Genomic DNA, 20,742 nt, shown 5'->3' on the forward strand with positions numbered 1-20,742 from the left:
ACACAGAGATTTTTTTTAAAGATAGGTTAAAATGCGGTAAAAAAATCTATAAACACTCTTCTTTTTTCTTTTAAAACATATTGAAATTAAGAATGTCCTTTAAGCAAAACTAATTTGCCATAACAGAAGGGGAACTGAAGCAGGTTTTTCTCTCTCAGAACTACTAGGTCTTAATTTATCTATTTTTATCACTTTATTGTAATGAACCAACAAATAAAGACATCACATGGCTCTTTAAGAAAGCACTCAAATACTTTCCTACTACCAAATTCTGTGCATCTCAGAGAACTTCTACATGGTAAGATCAGCCATTCTAAGCCTGGGAGATTACCTTGGGGTTTAGAAAAAAAGTTCGTAGTGTTTAGAAATGAACACTTTGGGGGCTGGAGAGATGGCTCAGTGGTTAAGAGCATTGACTGCTCTTCCAGAGGTCCTTAGAGGTCAAATCCCAGCAACCACATGGTGGCTCACAACCATCTGTAATAGGATCTGATGTCCTTTTCTGGTGTGTCTGAGGACAGGTACAGTGTACTTATATTAAATAAATAAATAAATAAATAAATAAATAAATAAATAAATCTCTAAAAAGTAAAAATAAATCATTAACAAAAATAAACACAGCTTTGTGCAGTGGCAGTATTGTAGCCAATGAGGTTTATCTGAGGTGCGATTATTGCTAATTGAAAACTTTTCCCAATACCCCGCCATGACAACTTGCAATATAGTTGGCATTGGCAATTTTTGACAGTCTCTATGGAAACTGAATTAAAAAAAATAAACACTTTCCATAACCAGACTTGTATTTTTGACACCGACCTTGGGACCAGCACTAAAATTATCGCAGAGGCAAAGGGAGCCTAGGATTCAGGCCAGCATGTCTGAAGATCTCACTGCATCTTCTTCGGGACAGGAACTGTGGCCAATGTTTGTCAGGTCTCAAGAAAGCCCAGGATGAGAATTCTAGCTGCCCTTTCAAGCTGGACTTGTGCCACCCTGACTCTAGCTTCCTGCTCAGCTACCTTTCCCCCTGGTGCCAGGACCCAGGCCTGTGAAGATATGTGGCCTAGGCACACACAAACCCTGCCCAACCACCCTGGTCCCCACTACATCCATACTAGCAGGTCTTCCTGCTTGCCAGGAACTAAGATTCCAGGTTTGTGTGTTACTGTCACAGGAGTGTGAGTTCTAGGGTAAAGTACCCAGTGTGTTTGCCCCAGGAAGGTACTCCCTGAATTACAGTATGCTTAAGTCCCAGGAAACAATGATTTGACTAAAAAGAAACATGCAGTTTTTGTATCATGAAAAGCACACAATGTCTAATGTCTGTACTGACAGTAATCATTATTAGGAAAGAGAACACAACTGAGATTGTTACAAAAGATTATTGGCCAATACTGTAAGATACAAATATGTCTTATCACAGATAACTAGTGTGTTTACCCTGAGCAATTTTCATGTGCCATGTGTGTGTGTGTAAAATATGCACTTGGTCATTTATCACTATAACAATTCATGCATCTTCAGTAAGAGATGAAAGTCTTATTAAATATAGTAACTATTTCTCCATCTGTTCCAACGTATCAGGATTCAACTGTAGGTGGATAAACAGTTAAAAATAAAATATGCCCAGCACTCAGGAGGCCTTGAATTAAATCTCCAGCATAAACTAACTAACTAACTAACTAACTAACTAACTAACTAACTAACCAACCAACCAACCAACCAACTAGAAAGCAAAACAGCTCCTGATAACCTCAGGTCTTTCAATTTGGTTAGGTCAGGGAGCTCTCGTAAGTGAACTCACAGAACATGATGTTGTTGCTTCTGGATCCCTTCCATTCCATGCTTTCAGGGGCTGCTGCTGATGTTTTAGGATGCATCAGAGAGAACTGCATTTTAGTGTAGCAAGCTTTGTTACTGCCAGAGAGTGAAAGGTTTATGGGTCTAGCACTTGTGAACAAGTACTGCAGTTTTCCCATAGTTCTACCAATCTTAGTTTTTTAAAAAAAAAATCACACATTTTATTATTTGCTAATAGATGAAATAGCCTCTTTTATGTGAATGTGTGTGCATGTGCGTGCATGCGCGTGCATGCACGGGAGCGCGTACATGCCACGCATCCCTATGTATGTAGGTCAGAGAACAACTTGAAGGAGTGGATTCTTTCCTTCCACCATTTAGGTTCTAGGGGTCAAACATGGGTCATCAGGTTTAGTAGCAAACACTCTGATTTGCTGAGCCATCTTGTTGACCCAAGAACACTCTTTAAACAGTGACAGAGCTTATTATATTTTCTGTTTGTGTCATTTCATCATTTGAGGAGGTCAGACTTTGTATATTTATACTTACATTAAGTATAATAACTGTAATCACTCTGTCTCTATACATCACATGCCCGGAAAGACTCCTCTGAGACCTACCCTCAGCTACTCTGTATCCATCGCAGACATAGCCTCAGCTACTCTGTATCCATCGCAGACATAGCCTCAGCTACTCTGTATCCATCCCAGACATAGCCTCAGCTACTCTGTATCCATTGCTCACCTTACAGATTCCAAATATTCCCCAGAGCCCACCATTTGTCCTTAGATTTCATCTGCATTCAGTTATTTTTAAATATAACAAACTTTATTCCCCTTGGTTTTTCAGTTGAACTTTGGCATAATTTTTTTTCTCTTTTTTTTAATATGGTAGATACATCCATAAAACGTAATGGATAAAATTTAAAACCCCAAGCTAAGCTCCCAGGCTTAGAATGGCTGATCTCACCATGTAGAAGTTCTCTGAGATGCTCAGAATTTGGTAGTAGGAAAGTATTTGAGTGCTTTCTTAAAGAACAACATGATGTCTTTATTTGTTGGTTCATTACAATAAAATGATAAAAATAAATAAATGAAAACCAAGTAGTTCTGGGAGGGAAAAACCTGCTTTAGTTCCCCTTTTGTTATGGCAAATTAGTTTTGCTTAAAAGGACATTCTTAATTTCAATATGTTTTAAAAAGAAAAAAGAACAGTGATTATAGACTTTTCATTGCATTTTAACCTATCTTTAAAAAAACCTGTGTGTTTATCTGTGTGACTATATGCTATGTATGTCCAGGTGTGTGTGTGTGTGTGTGTGTGTGTGTGTGTGTGTGTGTGTGTGTGTGAGAGAGAGAGAGAGAGAGAGAGAGAGAGAGAGAGAGAGAAGGGGGGAGGGGGAGGGGGAGACTACATGCCACTTATATGCAGGTGTCCATGGAGTCCAGAGAGGTCAGCAGGTCCCTGGAGCTGGACTTGCGTGTTGTCTTACACTGCCTGGCATGAGTGTTGGCAATGGAACTCCTGCCCAACACGGCAGTTGTTCTTAACCACTGAGCACCTCTCCATCCCTTTATGTACCTTTTTATCCAAATGAAGTTTATTTTGGCATGAAATAGGTGTTCAGTTTTCCCCACTATTGGACTACTCATGCCTAAGGGAAGAGGTAGCTTTACTCTTTTAGTTTTGAAAACAGTGATGGGCCTGAGTGACCCATGACACTTGGTGGTTGAGTTTGAAAACAGTGATGGGCCTGAGTGGCCATGACACTATGACACTTGGTAGTTGAGTTTGAAAACAGTGATGGGCCTGAGTGGCCATGACACTATGACACTTGGTGGTTGAGTTTGAAAACAGTGATGGGCCTGAGTGGCCATGACACTTGGTGGTTGAGTTTGAAAACAGTGATGGGCCTGAGTGGCCATGACACTATGACACTTGGTGGTTGGGTTCCGTTGCAGCGTCTGTCCAAAGCAGTCGTGACTCCGTGGGCTTTCTGCTGCAGGCACGCAGCAGTGGCTGTCACCAGACAGCGGGCACCTTTGTCTTGACTCCTGGCCATTCTAAACTGATGACTTGTTTAGAAGAGGCAGATACTGTCACTCACTCTGACAGCACCCTGAAGAGGACACTTTTGTTCATAAGGAAAGCCCCTGCCCAGCCTGTGGAGGATATTAGATTCCCGTAAGAGAGAGCAGTGTGCCCCTCAGTAACTGGCACGCTTACCTTTCCCCCTCTTACAGACTTCTTCTATGGCCACTTTAGAGTAAGTGCTGGGCCCCTGCGGCCTTCCCTGCGCACGACCCACAGTCGTCGGGGGTTCCTCCTGGTGCCGAAGAATCGCACCTGAGCCCTGAAAAAAGTATAAAAGAGTCGGTCCCAGAGACGGAAAGCCAGAGTGAAGGAGGCAGACAGACAGACAGACACTTTCCTGGCCCCAGTCTCAGGGCCATATTCTCTAAAAGTGGGAAGAATGAGATGTGTGGGGTGGTCTTCACCTCCTGGGAGGCTAAGGCAGGAGATCGCTGAGCCCAGGCGTTTGGGCCAGCCAGTGCAACAGCCGTGTACTAGCTCAAAAGAAGGGCTGGGGAGATAGCTCAGCCTGTAAAGTGCCTACTGTGTGAGAAAGAAGACCTGAGTTTAATCTCCAGGCCCACATTAAAAAACGGACATGGTAGCCCACCCCACCCCCGTGTCATCCCAGTCCCGGGGAGGCAAAGACAAGCAGATCCTAGGGCTCCCTGGTCAGACACCCTGTCTGAATCAGTGGCTCTGTCTAAACAAGGTGGGCAGTGTCTGCCTGATGAATGACAACCTGAACTTATATCTCACCTACACAAACACACACACACACACACACACACACACACACACTCACACACATGCACATATACTCACACACACTCACACTCACACACTCACACTCACACACACTCACACACACACTCACACACACACACCTGCACACACGAGCACACATTCACACATGTGCAGCTGTACACACACGAGTGTGTACACAGATGTATACACACATTCTTAAAAACAAACTGGGCACTGTAATGTCAGCATGTACCTCCCGGGGCTTTATGACTATGAAAGAGCCCCACATGTGCAGGGCGGCTGAGGCTAACGCCTCAGACCAGTCACCTGCTTCTCAGGCTGTGTGGAATTACTTCACAGAGCACTTACACAGTACTGCATAAGTATTGCCCGTACTCAAAATGAGATACGATTTTATTACATTGTGCAAGTGGTGTGCGTGTGTGCATGCGTGCGTGCGTGCGTGCGTGCGTGCGTGCGTGTGTGAAGGTGAGGACATATGCCATCGCCCCTGTGTGGAGATTGGCTCGTGTTGGAGTCTCCTTCCATTCTGTGGGTCCTGGGGGTTGATGCCTCTGAGTTCTGGAATAACACATGTAACCTACCACACCTTGCTTGTGAATGCTTTAACGATTTAGCTGACAGGGTGCGGCCAGGGGCTGGTAATCAGTTGAAGAACTGAAGATGAAAACCTCCCAATTGAGTCTAAACAATCTAAGAAGAGGCTCTTTTGTCAAAATGAATTCTTCGGTCTGGTTTGGGTTTGGGTTTGGGGGTAATCCTGTGTGTGTGATCTTCTGTTGTCGTAAAATTATACAAATGGTCTTCTTTTACCCCTCTAGGTCCGGCACCACTGTGCCCCAAGATATCTGCTAGATATCTTACAAGAAATACACAGGCCAACTCCGTGGCGGCCAGTGTCTCTGCCGCCACACTCTCCCAAAGTCAAATCCCCATGAGAAAGAACACACAACCCAATAACCTCTGATCCAACTGATAAGATATAGTTGCCCACCTAAACACACAAAGTCCTATACACATCCATCCCTTAAGAACATTCATAACAACCTGTAAATGCACAGAGTGGAATCTTAACGTCAGCCTCCATGTTCTCTCTCCACGGCTTCTCCTCCAGTCTCCCCTCCTCTCCTCCTCTTCCCTCAAACTTCTCTCCCGCCCATCCTCCCTTCTTGTCCGATGACAGGCCTCGTTCTGTCTCGTACCTGCCTCAGCTGTATGACATCATCTCACAATCTTCAGTAGATACCTGTATTTACTGAGGAGGAATAACATGGCTGCACACACGCTCCTAATGGCTATTGAACATTCCTATATTAAAGGAGTGAAGTTATCCTAAGGGAAATAAAATGACACCCTCCAGTTCTGTGCACCTAGACTCCCGTTCTTCAGTGTCTAATCTGCTCTCCCCTGGTATTGGGGTAGTCCAGGGAATTGCCTACCAGAAACTCAGTCTGAGTCCCTGGTTTTGTTTCTGTGGTCCACCAATCACCAAGTCATATATCATGCTGTGGGTCAGGAGTGAATCACCCTTAGTGCCTCGACAGACACACAGTGTCTCTGCCACCCTCTACCACATGCAACCTGGGTCACCAGCGCAAGCACCTTACTGGAGGCCAGATGCTGCCAGAGAACTGGCCCAGCTACGGCTTGCTGGTTGCTCACATGCCTGGTTCCCAGCGTCATTTTAAAGTGCTCTATTTCTACTTGTAGCTTGCTGATGCCGGTTCCTGTCCCCCATAAAACAAGCAAACTGCACCTGCCCCGAGCAGCTGCAGCTGCCTCCAGGGACCTGATGGGGGTTCTGGGGGGGGGGCACTTGTACTTTCAACATTTGTTGCAGCAAACAGGTTTTATTAACTCAATATACTGAATTGATCTGAGCCCCCCGGGGTGAGGGCACTTAGAACTGTGCTACAAAACTGGGAGACAACACACACCTTGGGAGAACTCTGTGCTTGTGGGTAGCACAATGTCTCAGTGTTCCCCTGGATCTGTGAAGCTACGGGTGCTTCCCCTCCTCCTCCACTTCCTCCTCTTCTCTCTTTCTCCTTCTCTTCCTGATCTCTTCTCTCTTCTTCTTCTTCTTCTCCACCCGCAATCAGGTAACTCAAAACCCACCTACCTCTAAATGCTCCAGTAGTTGACTGTAGCCATTTTTATCTACACCATAGTTTTAAATCAAGGAACAAGGTTTGCACAACAAAAGCTTGTAACAGTGAGGATTCACTCATAGGCCTAGACCTTCAGGTACAGAATCTAGCATTATAATACCAACCTCAACATAAACCATAGGCCACAGGCATTTTAATTGACAGGTCATACATCCATATATCCACAAGATAGTCTCTCTACATTCTCCTCCTTCTCCTCCTCCTTCTCTCTTCACCCTATTTTCTGTTATAAAACCCACACAATATATATTTTAGATAAGTTGGCCTCAACATCACTATGTAACTAAAGATGACCTTGAACTTCTGATGCTCTTGCCTCCATGGCAGATTATCCAGTGCTGGAGATGGAACTCAAGGCATCACGCAGAAGGCTCTTTGCAGCCGAGACTGGGGAGGAGAATGAGGAATGAGAGTGTCTCGCTGGGAATTCACCTTTTCCTTGCTGACCTGCTTTTGAAACAGACCGACCTTCTTTCGAAACAAAGAAACGAAGATGCCTAAAACAAACAATGCCAACCTCCTAACTAAAAGTTCTCCTGGCGTGGGACCTTCCCATTAGTTGTCTTTCTGAAACGTCTATGAGCAAACACACCCGTAGCACCTCAGTGGAGGTTTGAACCAGCCATGTCCTCCACGGGCTCCAGTGTTTGAACACGTGGCCCCCAGTTGGTGGCGCAGTTTGATCTTGTGAAATCTTTAGGAGGTGTGGCCTTACTGAGGAAGTATGTCACTGGTGACAAGCTCCTGAGGTTTTATAGCCTGGCCTGACTTCCTATTCTTCTGTTTCCTGATCGCCAGTCTAGCCTTAATCTCTTGCAGCCATGCCTTCCTTCCATCTGTCCCCTTGGGAGTTATAAACCAGAGTAATCTGTTGGGGTGTTTTGTTTTGTTTGTTTTGTTTTTGTTTTTATTGCGTAGCTGGCCTAGAACTCACTATGTAAACTACCATGGCCTTGGACTCACAGAGGACCTCCTGCCTCTGTCTCCAGGGTGCTAGGTTAAAGGTGAGTGCCACCACACAGCCCCCTCACTTGCTGTTGGTTGGAGTTTGCTCAGGCTCAGCCACAGATGTAGTTAACAGAGTACCAGTAGTGGCCAACCCTCTTTTCCTGTTCTCACCCCAAAACCCCCTTTTTCTCCTGTTCATCAGCACAGCTCCTAAGCTTTTCCCACCAAGACACTCACTCCTAAAAGCAGAGCAAAGATTACAGGCTCAGAAGGCTGGCCCAGAGCAAAGCCTGCTCACCTGGCCCATCTTTAACGTGCCATAGCTCATTTGACAAGTCAGGCAAATGTTACATTCCAATTTAAGCATAACCAGGTCTGCTTCCTTACAGACACCCTGAGAGCGAGACTTTAAAGGCAACACCACACTTAGGTGTGGAGCTCCCACCCCCTTGGATGCTGCCTCACATACTGGGAGATGTATACTCTGCTGTGTCAGATGCCAGCCTGGGTAGCCAACAGGGTGACATAGTGCGGCCCATTGCCTTTCCCTAGTGATTCCCAAGGCTAAGGGCTGTGTGCTTTATGTGTGCATTTGTGTTCTAATGGGTGCACTAATGAAACAAACTCTTTAGTAAGATTCAGTAGTTAAAATCTGTAACTTTGTCATAATTTGGAAAGAGTAGATGAAAGAGGCCTGCCTACAGAACCCCCCCAGGACACTTCGGGGTGCTGTCCCTCCCCCTTAGGTATGATCAACATTATGTGTCATGCCTTTGCTCTGACAACCCTCTAACTAGACTGTTCCTTAAAGGCCCTACGTGACTTCCAAGGTGCATTCCCAATAGCTCCTGGGGGAAACCTTCCTGTGTTTCTTGGTAGGCAAGTGCTACCATCCACTCGGGCTTCTGCAGCGTGATGCCTTGTTCTGAGTAATTTATAAATAACACACCTGCCTTTCTCAGAGTTCTGGAGGCTGGGAAATCCAAGATCAAGTTTAGATCACTTCTGTATCTGGTGAGGGCCAGATGGTGTGTTCTACACATCTTTCCATGGAAGAAGGAATACGCTTATTTTCTCAGACCTCTCCTAAGGGCGTGAAACCCTGGTGGCCCACTTACTCCTTCCTGGCTCCGCCTCTTACTACAGTGCACTGGAGTTAGATGTCAGCAAACAGAAGAGTGGAGGAGTGGGGTGTTCACACCACTGCAGCTGCTAGGGTAACTAACTGTTCCCCCAACACTGCTCATCCTCCCTGAGTTTCAAAGTTGGTCACACAAGGGCTTTTTTTCTTCCTAGACTGGGTGTTTAGAGACAAGTCGAGGTCTACTCATTTCTGCATCTGTAGACACCACAATAACGCCAGCATGCAGTGGGCCTGTGGGAAATACCTAAACATACAAGAGGTCAGGCATTTACTCTGTGTTCGGACTAGGATGCTGCTTTCCTCAAGTTTCTGTGAGAAGGAAACGTTGGAACAAAAGAATGTCATGCAAGGCCCAAAAATTGTCTACCGACATTGTCTGAGCAAGCACCGCCTGCCAGCCATGCAGTTGACCAGCGGAGGGAGCCTGCTGCTCTGTGCCGAGAACCATACTTCTCTCCTGTGTAACACCCCTAGTTTGACTCTGCCCCTCAAAATCTGCCCTTACTGGCCCCATTTTGCAGATGAATTGTTCTTCCCAGCTTACGCCCATGGTCCCATAAATTCCATCCCTCCTTTCTCCAATCTGGCCTACTGAGAAAGCCTCCGAACAGAAAAGCCCAGTCCCGCATTTCTGAAGCTGTCCCAACCCCCAACCACTTGAAGTCACCATCAATCCAAGCCCCACCTCCTCCATGCCTCACCCCCACTTCCCCACCCCTCTACATACACCCAGCATGGTGCATACACAAGTCTTCACCTACACCTTCACCTACAGTCTATAAAAAAACTCCCAAGCCATCCTCTGCCTATGACCTTTTCTGGTCATTTTCAGCTGAATTAGCTTATTTCTTCAGTGGAGAAAACTTTTCACTCATCAGGACTGGGGAGATGGCTGGGCAGTTGAGTCAACTGCTCTTGCAGAGGACTGGGGATTGGTTCTAGTGCCCACAACCACTTGTAACTCTGATTCCAGGGGATCTGACACCTCAGACCTCAGCAGGCACCTGAATTCATATATGCATTACGCACTCATGTATGTATCATCCTCACACACATACATGTACTCAAGTAAGGAAAAGATGATTGTCTGGTACACCTGTCAAGAACGGCCGAGTGAAACTTGAATCCAGACAGTACTCTCTCTGCAGTGTGCTCTTGCCCACCCACTGCCACCCATTGCCCCATTCCTGTGGCCGTGGGCCCTCACATTTGAAAGGGTGCCCAGTAACTTTCCATTTGCCCAACAACATTAACTAGATGCCAGCGGGAAGTCAAATGGTAGAAGGGCAGCGATTTGGTCTCTACTCAAGGGAGACGCCAAAGTCACTACTGTCACCAGGGAAACAGTGTTAATATTACAGCAGAAAGCCCTAGGGCTTTATTTTTTAAATCTGATTTTCAGGGTTCTACTTTTCTTCCAATTTTAGAACCAGTTTTTGGCAGAGGGAATTGTGGAGATCAGAGGATTCTTAAGTGAATGTACATTGTTAGATGTGGGCACAGCCATGTCGAGGACCCTAGTGCCTGAGATCCATGGGAATGTATATTGGGAGATGTGGGCATGTTATGCCCAAGTCACAGGGACCCCAAAGACCATGGAGGAGCCAATTCCTGTGCAAACACACAAGGGTTTTTATTACAAGCTTGTGAGCAAGGACTTTCACCATCACAGTGGGTCAGAAGTGAGAGCCTCAAGTTTGGAGGTGGGAGGTATTTATTTTGTATTATGGTTACAGCAAAATTGGGAAATTTCCATATGTGTTAGCAACTTATTGTTTTTTAATTGCATTTTATTTACATTTTAAATGTTATCCATTTCCTGGTTTCCCCTCCAGAAACCTGCTATCCCCTCTCCTCCCTGCTTCTATGAGGGTGCTCCCTCACCCACCCACTCCCTCTCACCTCCACACCCTAACATTTCCCTACACTGGGACATTAAGTCTTCACAGGACCAAGGGCCTCTCCTTCCATTGACGCCCAACAAGGCCATCCTCTACTACGTATATGGCTGGAGCCATAGGTCCATTCCTGTGTTCTCTTGGGATGGTGGTTTCATCCCTGGGAGCTCTGGGGGGTCTGGTTGGTTGATATTGTTGTTCTTCTTATGGGGTTGCAAACTCCTTCAGCTCTTTCAGTCCTTTCTCTAACTCCTCCATTGGGGACCCCGTTCTTAGTTCAGTGGTTGGCTGTGAGCATCCACCTCTGTATTTGTCAGACTCTGGCAGAGCCTCTCAGGAGACAGCTACATCAGTCTTCTGTCAGCATTCACTTCTTGGCATCCACAATATTGTCTGAGTTTGGTGTCTGTATATGGGATAGATACCCATGTGGGGCAGTCTCTGGGTGATCTTTCAGTCTCTGCTCCACACTTTGTCTCTCTATTTCCTCCTGTGAGTAGTTTTGTTCCCCTTCTAAGAAGGTCTGAAGCATCCACACTTTGGTCTTCCTTCTTCTTGAGCTTCATATGATTTTTGAACTGTATCTTGGGTGTTCCAAGCTTTGGGGCTAATATCCACTCATCAGTGAGTACATACCATGTGTGTTCTTTTCTGATTGGGTTACCTCACTCAGGATGATATTTTCAAGTTCAATCCATTTACTTAAGAATTTCATGAAGTCATTGTTTTTAATAGCTGAATAGAATTCCATTGTGTACCACATTTTCTTTTTTTTAAATTGTTTTGCACTGCACATAATATTATCCATTCTGTTTTGTTTTTTAGATATTTTTATTTTATCTTTTTTTTTTCTTTCCGGAGCTGAGAACCAAACCTAGGGCTTTGCGCTTGCTAGGCAAGCACTCTACCACTGAGCTAAATCCCCAACCCCAACACATTTTCAGTATCCATTTCTCTGTTTAAGGATATCTTGGTTCTTTCCAGATTCTGACTATTTTAAATAAGGCCACAATGAACATAGTGGAGCATGTGTCCTTGTTATATGTTGGAACATCTTTTGGGTCTATGCCCAGGAGTGTATAGCTGGGTCCTCAGGTCCAGTTTACTGAGAAACCACCAAACTGATTTCCAGGTGGTTGTACCAGCTTGCAATCCCAGCAACAACGGAGGAGTGTTCCTCTTTCTCCACATCCTTATCAGTATCTGTTGTCACCTGAGCTTTTGATCTTAGCCATTCTGATTGGTATGAGGTGGAATCTCAGATTTGTTTTGGCAAATTGGTATTTTTAGAACTGCATTTCTGGTGTAATCTTCAGTAACCAAACATGAGGGTAAAACCACCTGACAAATAGGATGGCTGGGCCACCTGTCCTCTGCAGGACGTCTTTCGCTATCTCTATGTACCGTGACCCTGCTGTTGTAGCCTGACTGGCTGTTGCTAAGAGGGGGTTGCCATAGGATGCTTGCTCAAGTAGACTTTATGGTTTTCTTCCTGGAATCAAAAATGGAGTTGGTTGGGTTCTACAGGCACAGCCATGACGAGGATTAGTAATTCCTCACACCTATGCGATGGCAAAGCCTTCCCGGGCTGAAGTTCTGAGGAGTGGAAAACCTTCCTCTGATGGACAGTGACTGTTAGTAGTGTTGTGCAAGTGCAAACGCTGTGCACGACTGACCAGTGCATGCAAACCCCAGCAAGCACATCTTCCTCCTCTCTGGCCCTTACACAGACTTGCAAAGTTCGCACTCTGTGCTTGTTCATGATACAAGTTCTGACACTGGTGGCGATCAGAGGGAGCAAAGCCCACCTGACATCAGCTTTTCTGTCCATGTGTTGATGTGTGTGTTCCTTTTCCTTTACTGCTCAGTCAGATTCCTAGGACCTGACGGTGAAGGTCATGATAAGCAATGGTACAGTGGTCCTTATGTTTCCTGCACAGTGGTTACTAAGAATGCACAAGTTTAGAAAGGCAAGAGACTCTTCTTTAAAGAGTTTGGAGAAATAGGTACTTTAGTGTCTTGTCAGGGACTTAATTACTGTGCTGATGGTTTGAATATTGACAATTCTTAGTGACTCTCATTTATTTATGTATTTATTTATTTAGATCTCGTCTCAAGTTTATTTTTAAAAACAGCATAAGACTTTGGTCATCTGCAAATAGTGTGTAGGTGAGTGTGTCACAGCGGTCCATCTGTCTTCACACTGGCAGGAGCCTTTTCTATGGGGCCTTCACAGGGGCCCGGGCACCCTTGGGAGCCTGGGCTGGAGCTGAAGCCTGGGCCTTAGCTGAAGCCTTGGCCTCTGCCTTGGTTAGAACCTTGCGCTTTGGTTGGCAGAGCCTATGACCCTTGGCTATGTAGCTTCAAATCCTCTTCCCAAACTTGGGGTGAGCAATGAAAGCCGGACGGCTGAGTTTGTGGCTGGGACGCCTTGGCATCTTGGACTTGATGGCCTGAGGCTTCACGAGGACCTTGGTGGCCTCTGCACATGCACTCACGGCCTTTGTATTGTTGGCCTCCATCTTCTTCAGGCCTTTCTTGTTGTGCTTCTCGGCAAAGCGCATGTTTCTCAGGATCTTGGGGTCAACCCTATTAAGAGATTTGTATCTTTGTGTCCGGCATTTCTTGATGCCATTTCTGTGCCATTTGTGGGATGGGTTGTGTGCGGTGTGGTTCTTAGACTTGGCCATGACTGTATGGTAAGCCACAGCTCCTGCAGCGCCTGGGACAGGAAGAACAGTGATTCTCATATATGATCATCCTGAAAGCATATTAGACTCTACACCATTTACCGTTATCATAGTTGAGTGCATCAGCCAATGCAGGATGAAATGCCCGCTCTGTCTTTTTGAGGTGTCTTTAGGTCTCTGATTGATTCCCAGTGCCCCATTTATCGTTAATACAGAAATTCTAAGAAGTCTTTGCTTTTGTCCTTACGTGAGCTAAAGATGGGTGCTGAGGTTTTGTCTTTTGCTCTCTATTATAATGCTAAGTGTGGACTCCCAAGACCTGGAGTCTGCACACAGTCCCTGTGATCCTGCTCCAAGTTATTTCTGGTAAATACATATGCCAACAGTCCATTCCTGGGCATAAGAGACATAGGTGGAGTTTAGGTTTCGCAGGCTTAGAATTGGAGGAGAACCATGAAGGGAGAAGAAGAAGGCAGGCAGAGGAAAGAAAAGGCCATGTGCTAGATACGCCATAAAAACATGGCCCTGAGGACTGGCAGTTGAAGTGCAGATGGAGCATAGTAAAGAGTAAGCAATAATTCAGGGTTATTGACAGGAAAGTACATTCCAACAACATGGAGGGGGGAGGCAGCTGCCCAGCTATTGTGCTCTTTAGGACTTACTGTTACTTTATATTTATAAAGGCTGTGTGTATTCTTTTAGCTGGGAATTCAATAACCAAAGGTGGGATAGAAACCCCAGGCCAGGATTAAAATAATTTCTACAACAGATATGAACATTCTGGACACTGCTTTTTCCAGCATTATGGTGACAAAGTTATCATGAGACACAAAGAGTCTTAGTCATCTTCACACACATCTACCGTCAGTAGCAATGCCAGAAACTCAGTAGAGAGATCAACCCAATCTTACAACCATCCCTGGATGTCTGTAAGTTGGAGACACTTATGACTCTCAGAAAAGGCTCCCCAGACAGTGTTGTTTCCATCCCCAGCACCCACCATAGGCAATAGCTGATGAGGTGTGTCATTGAATTGAACAGCGCTAACCACTTAGCTATTTGGGAGTCTAACAGAAAAAAGAAGATGGTGGCCAGATTTATGATTAGATGTGTGATATATCTCCATGGAAACAGAGCTGCTGGCTAGAAGAGCTGGGTATGATAATAACTCAGAGAAGCTGCACCCTGAGATGTGTGTAATAAATAAACTACACTTTTAGAATCTGATATATACTTTTAATGTAAAGTGTCAATATATACTTTTGTATTACGTATTAAACGAATGGCAGTACTCATGTGTTCTTTGCTTTCTCACACCCCTCCCCCAACTCTCCTTTCTGGCATCTGTGTCCAAACTCAGGATTTTTTTCCAGGAAAATCTGATTTATCAAAACACATAGAGGCAAGAGAAAAGATAGATTTTCATTTTAAAGTCTCTATGTCTCCTTTCACCCTTTTAATTCCCTTCCCCACCTTTAGGACTCAGAATGGTCTGAGCTTTGATTCTTTGAAAACCTGCCTGTCCTTGGATAAGGGCGAATAGGTAAGAGTGTGCATAGGGGAGGTGAGACTTGGTATTATAGCCCCAGAGTGGGAAGTGTCCAGATGGGAAAGAGCTAATGGATGAGCAGCCGAAGCCAGAGAGAAAGCAAGTGTATGATGCACAGTGTCCTTGTTCCTAATCAATACCAGCCTTTCCAGTCTATGCAGTGTCTCTGAAGTTATTGGAAATTGTAGAAAATTGATGGTTTTAGTGATTTGTTTTCCCACTTAGCTTTTCTTAGTAATCCTCTTCCCCCCACCTTTATAAAACTAGCCTGAAAGCACTGTGTGGTACCAAGATCAATGAGCAGTATAAAACATACACCCCGAAGATTTACTCTCCCTTTGAGGCTGCAGAAGGAACACCAAATAAAACATGGTATAGTATTTTCACTTAAAGTTATTGGAACCTACAGTAAGAATAAATGTTCCTAACTGCTATGGCCTACCATAAACAGAGATCGTCAATGTTCTCACCAGGAATGAGAGAACTCTTTGTTTGGGTTTGGGAGCCTCTCAGAAGACCCCAAATTTGTTCATGCAAGTAGCCCTGCTCTAGTGGGGGTTTCCATTAGCTACCCATCCCTGCCAGTAACAGATCTTATCTATTTAGTTCTTTAATCTGAGTATTCTAAAGCAAGCAAGAGGCTAGCTTTTCAACGGCTGCATGGGATTCTCTGTGGAATACAAGTGAGTTGCAAACTCACTTGGGTGAAGATCCACTCCTTTGATGATATTTTTCTTTTGTAGGACAAGAAGATAGTCTCTAATAGGCCTGCGATGGGCCCTGCTCCGTACACTGCTCACATTCTCATGCCTCAGCAGGTCAGGTCTGAGTGTGAGTAGAGCTGAGTCAGCCACTCCAAGCCCTGACTTCTGACTTCGGGCACATCTGGGAGCCAGTCAGATTCTTCAAGGGCCTCTGACAGCTCTTTATGTGAGACACCGCACAGGAAACACACTGTGGAACAGGCACTGCAGACGGTGGTGTGGGAAACCTTAGCAAGACTGACCTAAGGCTGGAAGTGAAGCTAGAGGGAGCCAGTGCCTCTTTGGTGATGCAACTTAGAACTGATCAGCTGATTAGCTGGTGATCAGCTGGGAATCCTGCCTGATTTGCCTGTCAGCCACCCTGGGTATGGCCCTGGCTGCTGGACTTTGCCATCTGTACCCTCAGTCTTACCACAAGCGGACAGAAAGGGTCCTTCAGATGCTTCTTACTGCAGATGCTGTTGCCAGGAGTGGCAGTGCGGAGGCTGTGCATGACAGGAGGACAGGTGATAACTGAATCTCTCTGTGGGGGACAAAAACCTTGTCCTCTGAAGAGACCCTCGGACTGGGCCCCTCGGTGGCTCCACAGAGTGCCTTAGTCAAAAACGAGCTAATGAGAATTTCCGACGAGGCCAAGGCCCCCTGTGCCTGCTGTCAGTGTGAAGTGAGCTCAGGAAGCAGCAAAGGGGCAGACTTATCAACAGAGGGAATTCGTCTCCTGCTTTGTTGTCTTAATGCCTGTAATTTTGCTTCTTTTTTCCCTTCTTGCAATTAGACGTTCTGTTTGAAGAGTTAAACTCGACACAATGAATATTGTATAACCTGCTCATTAGCTAGACTCCTGTGGCCGTGAAGCTTCCTCTGTTGCCTGAAGGAGCCCGCAGAAATAGACGTCCTGTCCTCTGTAGTGTCTCAGCCTCATCTCCTCTAACCCTTTGAAAAAAGTCGTGTTGGGGCTTAGCTCTTGCGAGAAAGAAAGATCTGTACTCCTCCCTGTGCCTCTCTAAAGCACCCCAAAAGGAGTTGTCCTTTCACAGTCGACATTCCAAAACTAGTTAGAGGTCGGGCTCAGGAAAGCAGGTGTAGGTGAGGGCAGTCTGTCTGTCTGTCTGTCTGTCTGTCTGTCTGTCTGTCTGTCTGCAAGCACACGATCCTTGGTCGATCACTGTGCAGGCACATGCAGAGCAAGCAGTTTAGAGAACTTGATGGATCACAGCTTGGGAAAGGTATCCACGCAGCGCAAGGCCACAAGCTCCAGAGTGGAACCCGCAAGCCTGTCACCAGGCAGCAGATGTGGGACTTCCCAGTCTTTGCCCTGACGAATAAGGGACTCGTGTTTTCCAGCAGCTGGCAAGCATGCTACCTTTTGCCAAAGGGGACACTAGAAACAACCTGACCAACTTGAAGAGCAGCCATTCCTTGGCTGATTGAGGGAAGAAAGCATCTTTGATGAAGACGATTTGCCCTCCTGACTTTATGAAGCTTGTTTGGTTTAGCAAGGGTACCTAGTACCAGAACGCCAGGTTCTGAGACCATCCATTCTGGTGTTTGTGTGATAACACAATGGGATTAGCTGGAAGCAGAAGTGAACCCATTGCAGAACGGCTACATCTGTATTAATATGGAAACATAAAACCCACCAGTTTGGACAGGAGACTTATCTTCCACCCAAGTCCCAATAGTAAGGTGATGGAAACTGTTGTATTGCATTTTGCCCTCCTATAACTTGATGAAGACAGGCTCACGAAGTTCTAAGAACAAAACACTGTGCCCCATTTAACTGCAAAGACACTGTGTAGACCGATGTGAGAAAAGTGTTGCTTTGATTTTCCCTACTGATTTTAGCTCCTTGGGTATTGACTGAGAGACTCTGCTCTCTTGCATCTGGGGGAGGCAGTGCTTGGAACATTAGGTATATAAAAACCTAGGTAAATTGTATGTCCATGAATGAATGTGTCCTAAGAACACTGAGGAATGAACCAAACATATTTAATTCCGGCGAGTGCGAGGAATATCCCTTCTACAGATCTAATAAACACACACCCTTCTTACTTCTCTCTAAACTGAAGATAAAGATCCCACAAGTGTACCCTTACTTGGCCTTGTCACATGTGCACTGTTCATGAAAACTTTTGAGATCTTCCTGTGCAAGACAGAGTCTGTGTGTGTGTGTGTGTGTGTGTGTGTGTGTGTGTGTCTCCTGGTATGTGTCTATCTGTGTGTGTGGCTGAGTGTGTCTGTATTTGTCTCTGTGTGTGTCTGTCTGTGTGAGTATCTGTGTGTATGTCTGTTGTAGGGAGCTGTATTGGATTTGGGCCTGGCTGCTTTGTGACTGTATAGCTCAAAGTGGCTACGTGACTCTGGGCTATATGGCCACAGATACTCAGGCCTAAGATGACTGCCATAAAGTCTTGAGATTGTTGGACAAAAGCCTCTCCCATGAATTTACGGCACAGGAAGATAACAATCATGGAATGCTTCAGCCCGAGCAAATACCAGATGTCTCCTGAGCAAACACTAGATGTCTCCACCGCCTGACCTCTTCGTCTACCGCCTGACCTCTTTGCCTCCTGCTATCACTGCCTGAATACCTTTACCCCTCCCTCCTTTGTGTTTCACAAAGGGCACTCCCCCTATCTGAATGCCTTATAAGCCGTAACACTCACCCCAATAAACAAGACCTTGACAACAGAACCTTGCTTGGTGTCCTTCTTTTCTCCCCCCCTTGACCCTTAGGTAGCGCCTCTTCGGAACCCTGAATAACTGAACCCGCTGGACAGGTCAGTCTGTGAGTGTCTGTGTGTATCTGTGTGTCTGTATGTATGTGTGTGTTTGTCTGTGTCTGTGTGTACGTGTCTGTGAGTGTGTCTGTGTATATGTCTGTGTGTATGTGTGTGTGTGTGTGTGTGTGTGTGTGTGTGTGTGCGCGCGCGTTGCAAATAGAAAGCTCTAGAGCCTTGCTATCTGTTGATGTAGAACAAAGTATTTCAGAACACAGTACAGCAGATAGAGTCTCACTCCATGACTGGAATCATTAGATAGTCTAGACTTATTTTAAACTTGTACCAGTCCTCCTGCCTCACCTTCCGGGTTCTGTGAGCCATTATGTCTGGCTCTACTGCTTATGTCTGTCCTGATTCTGGGGCCACTCAGGTGGGGCTGGGAAGTTCCTCGTGTGTCTACCAGCACTCCCTGGAGAGCTCCTATTGGCTTCTGATAAAGGTGGGAGCAGCTGGGGTCCTTTCTGTGGCTTCTTATACTGATGCAGTCTCAGAGGAAGGGTTCCAAGTCCACATAACCAGAAGAGCTCTCCTAAGACCTGACCTTGGGTGTTACACAATTTTACTTATGTCACTACGAGCACTGTTGGTCCCAGTAAGCCACAGGACCAGCCCTCATTCAGAGGTGTGGACAATATGCTTCACTTTAATGGGCCGTGAAGGAGCGATTTTACAACCCTCTCTAGTTCATCGCGCCTTCCAACCAGACTGCACCTCAGTGACAATCCATATCACAGTAAGAGAAGGGGTTGTTCGTCCCTGAGGAATGCCTAGGGTCCACTCCCCTACAGAGCCGCCAGAAGATGAGAGAAATCCCCAGATTTCAGAGTGTTGAAATTAGAATTCACGATGTCTCTCAGGACCTTCTGGTTTCAAAGCTCCATCTCCTGCTTATGACACTGTTTTGGGGCCTGGGTAGTGCAAGCACTGTCTAGATGTGGGCTGCTAATCCAAGGTTGACAGTGATGTGACCATAGGGAGCCTCTGCCACGTGTGTTTCTGCACTGCCCTCCCTGCTCTGTGGCCTGAAATTCCTCCACATTGTGAGCCAAAATAAATCTTACTGCCCATTTGCTAGGTGTTCGATCCCAGCAACAGGAGGAGTCCTTAACAGATAAGCTTAGGCAGTCTCCTCTCCAGGCACATCAGGTTTGATGTAGAGCAGTTATGTCAGATCACTGATGCTCAGTGCTACCCTAGAACAGTGGGTCACTAAAGCATCCTTCCAGTATTAGCAGAACTAATGTGTGCAACACTTAGCTATCTACCTGTAAACAGTTCACTAGCCTGACATGCCTTCCTTCTACAGCGGCCACACGGTCTCTACACCTACTCCATTCTCCAGTCACACAGGCAAAAGGCCTTTTCCTTTCCACAACTGCTCCTTTATTTAGTAAGAGAGCTTGCTGGGTAATGTGCTCATCTCCATAAGCAGAGGCACCTGAGTGTTATCCCCAGAACCCATGAGGACACATTTGTTGTGGTGTTCTCTTGTTATCCCAGGACGGTAGAGGTGGGTCACTGAAGTTTTCTGGTCAACCCGACCAATTGATATGCGCCAAACCATTTGGAAGACAAGGTCTCTCTGTGACGTTCCTGAGGATGACACCTGAGGATTTCCTCTGGCTTCCACATCTCAATGCATATATACATGTGTGCGCACACACACACTTTTGGAACATGCACATTAAAAAGATTCATCCGTGGGGTTGGGGATTTGGCTCAGTGGCAGAGCGCTTGCCTAAGAAGCGCAAGGCCCTGGGTTCGGTCCCCAGCTCCGAAAAAAAAAAAAAAAAAGAACCAAAAAAAAAAAAAAAGATTCATCCATGTAGAGTGATGTTTTCCGCAGACCCACACACATGAACACACATGCACAGACACACGCTACATACACATATGCACATGCTCTTCCTTCCACTTGAGGCTGTCATGCTGCACGAGTCTTTGGGGTAGCCAGTGGTTGCAATTCTTGCCACAGAGCAGACACTCTTGCTGATGCATTTCCACCAGGCTCTATTTTGAGGAGGGAAGCTGGTGTCCACAAGCCAGCAAAACATCAGGGGAGCCTTTTAGTTACTGTGATTTTGAAGGTCCTCTAAATTTGGCTCAGAGAAACCCTTTAGGGGAGGGAATAGGAAGTGCAAACTTAATCTGAAG

At 45.8% G+C, this 20,742-nt stretch overlaps 1 protein-coding gene and 1 non-coding gene across 2 annotated transcripts; both read left to right on the forward strand.

Moving 5' to 3' along the window:
* The first annotated feature begins 234 nt into the window (after nt 1-234).
* Reeld1 (reeler domain containing 1) lies at nt 235-18,663 on the forward strand. Its single transcript, XM_063278887.1, is given in 8 exon segments — nt 235-1,153; nt 3,762-3,986; nt 6,064-6,319; nt 8,150-8,288; nt 14,364-14,466; nt 14,740-15,027; nt 16,007-16,116; nt 16,119-18,663. Coding segments are annotated over 8 exon segments (1,527 nt in total). The 5' UTR covers nt 235-951; the 3' UTR covers nt 16,323-18,663.
* Nucleotides 620-760, forward strand: LOC120098738 (U4 spliceosomal RNA). The gene has a single exon (XR_005497151.1). It is a non-coding gene; the product is annotated as a U4 spliceosomal RNA (small nuclear RNA).
* Nucleotides 18,664-20,742: the final 2,079 nt, after the last annotated feature.

Source organism: Rattus norvegicus, chromosome 19, assembly GCF_036323735.1.
Source record: "Rattus norvegicus strain BN/NHsdMcwi chromosome 19, GRCr8, whole genome shotgun sequence".
NCBI lineage: Eukaryota > Metazoa > Chordata > Mammalia > Rodentia > Muridae > Rattus > Rattus norvegicus.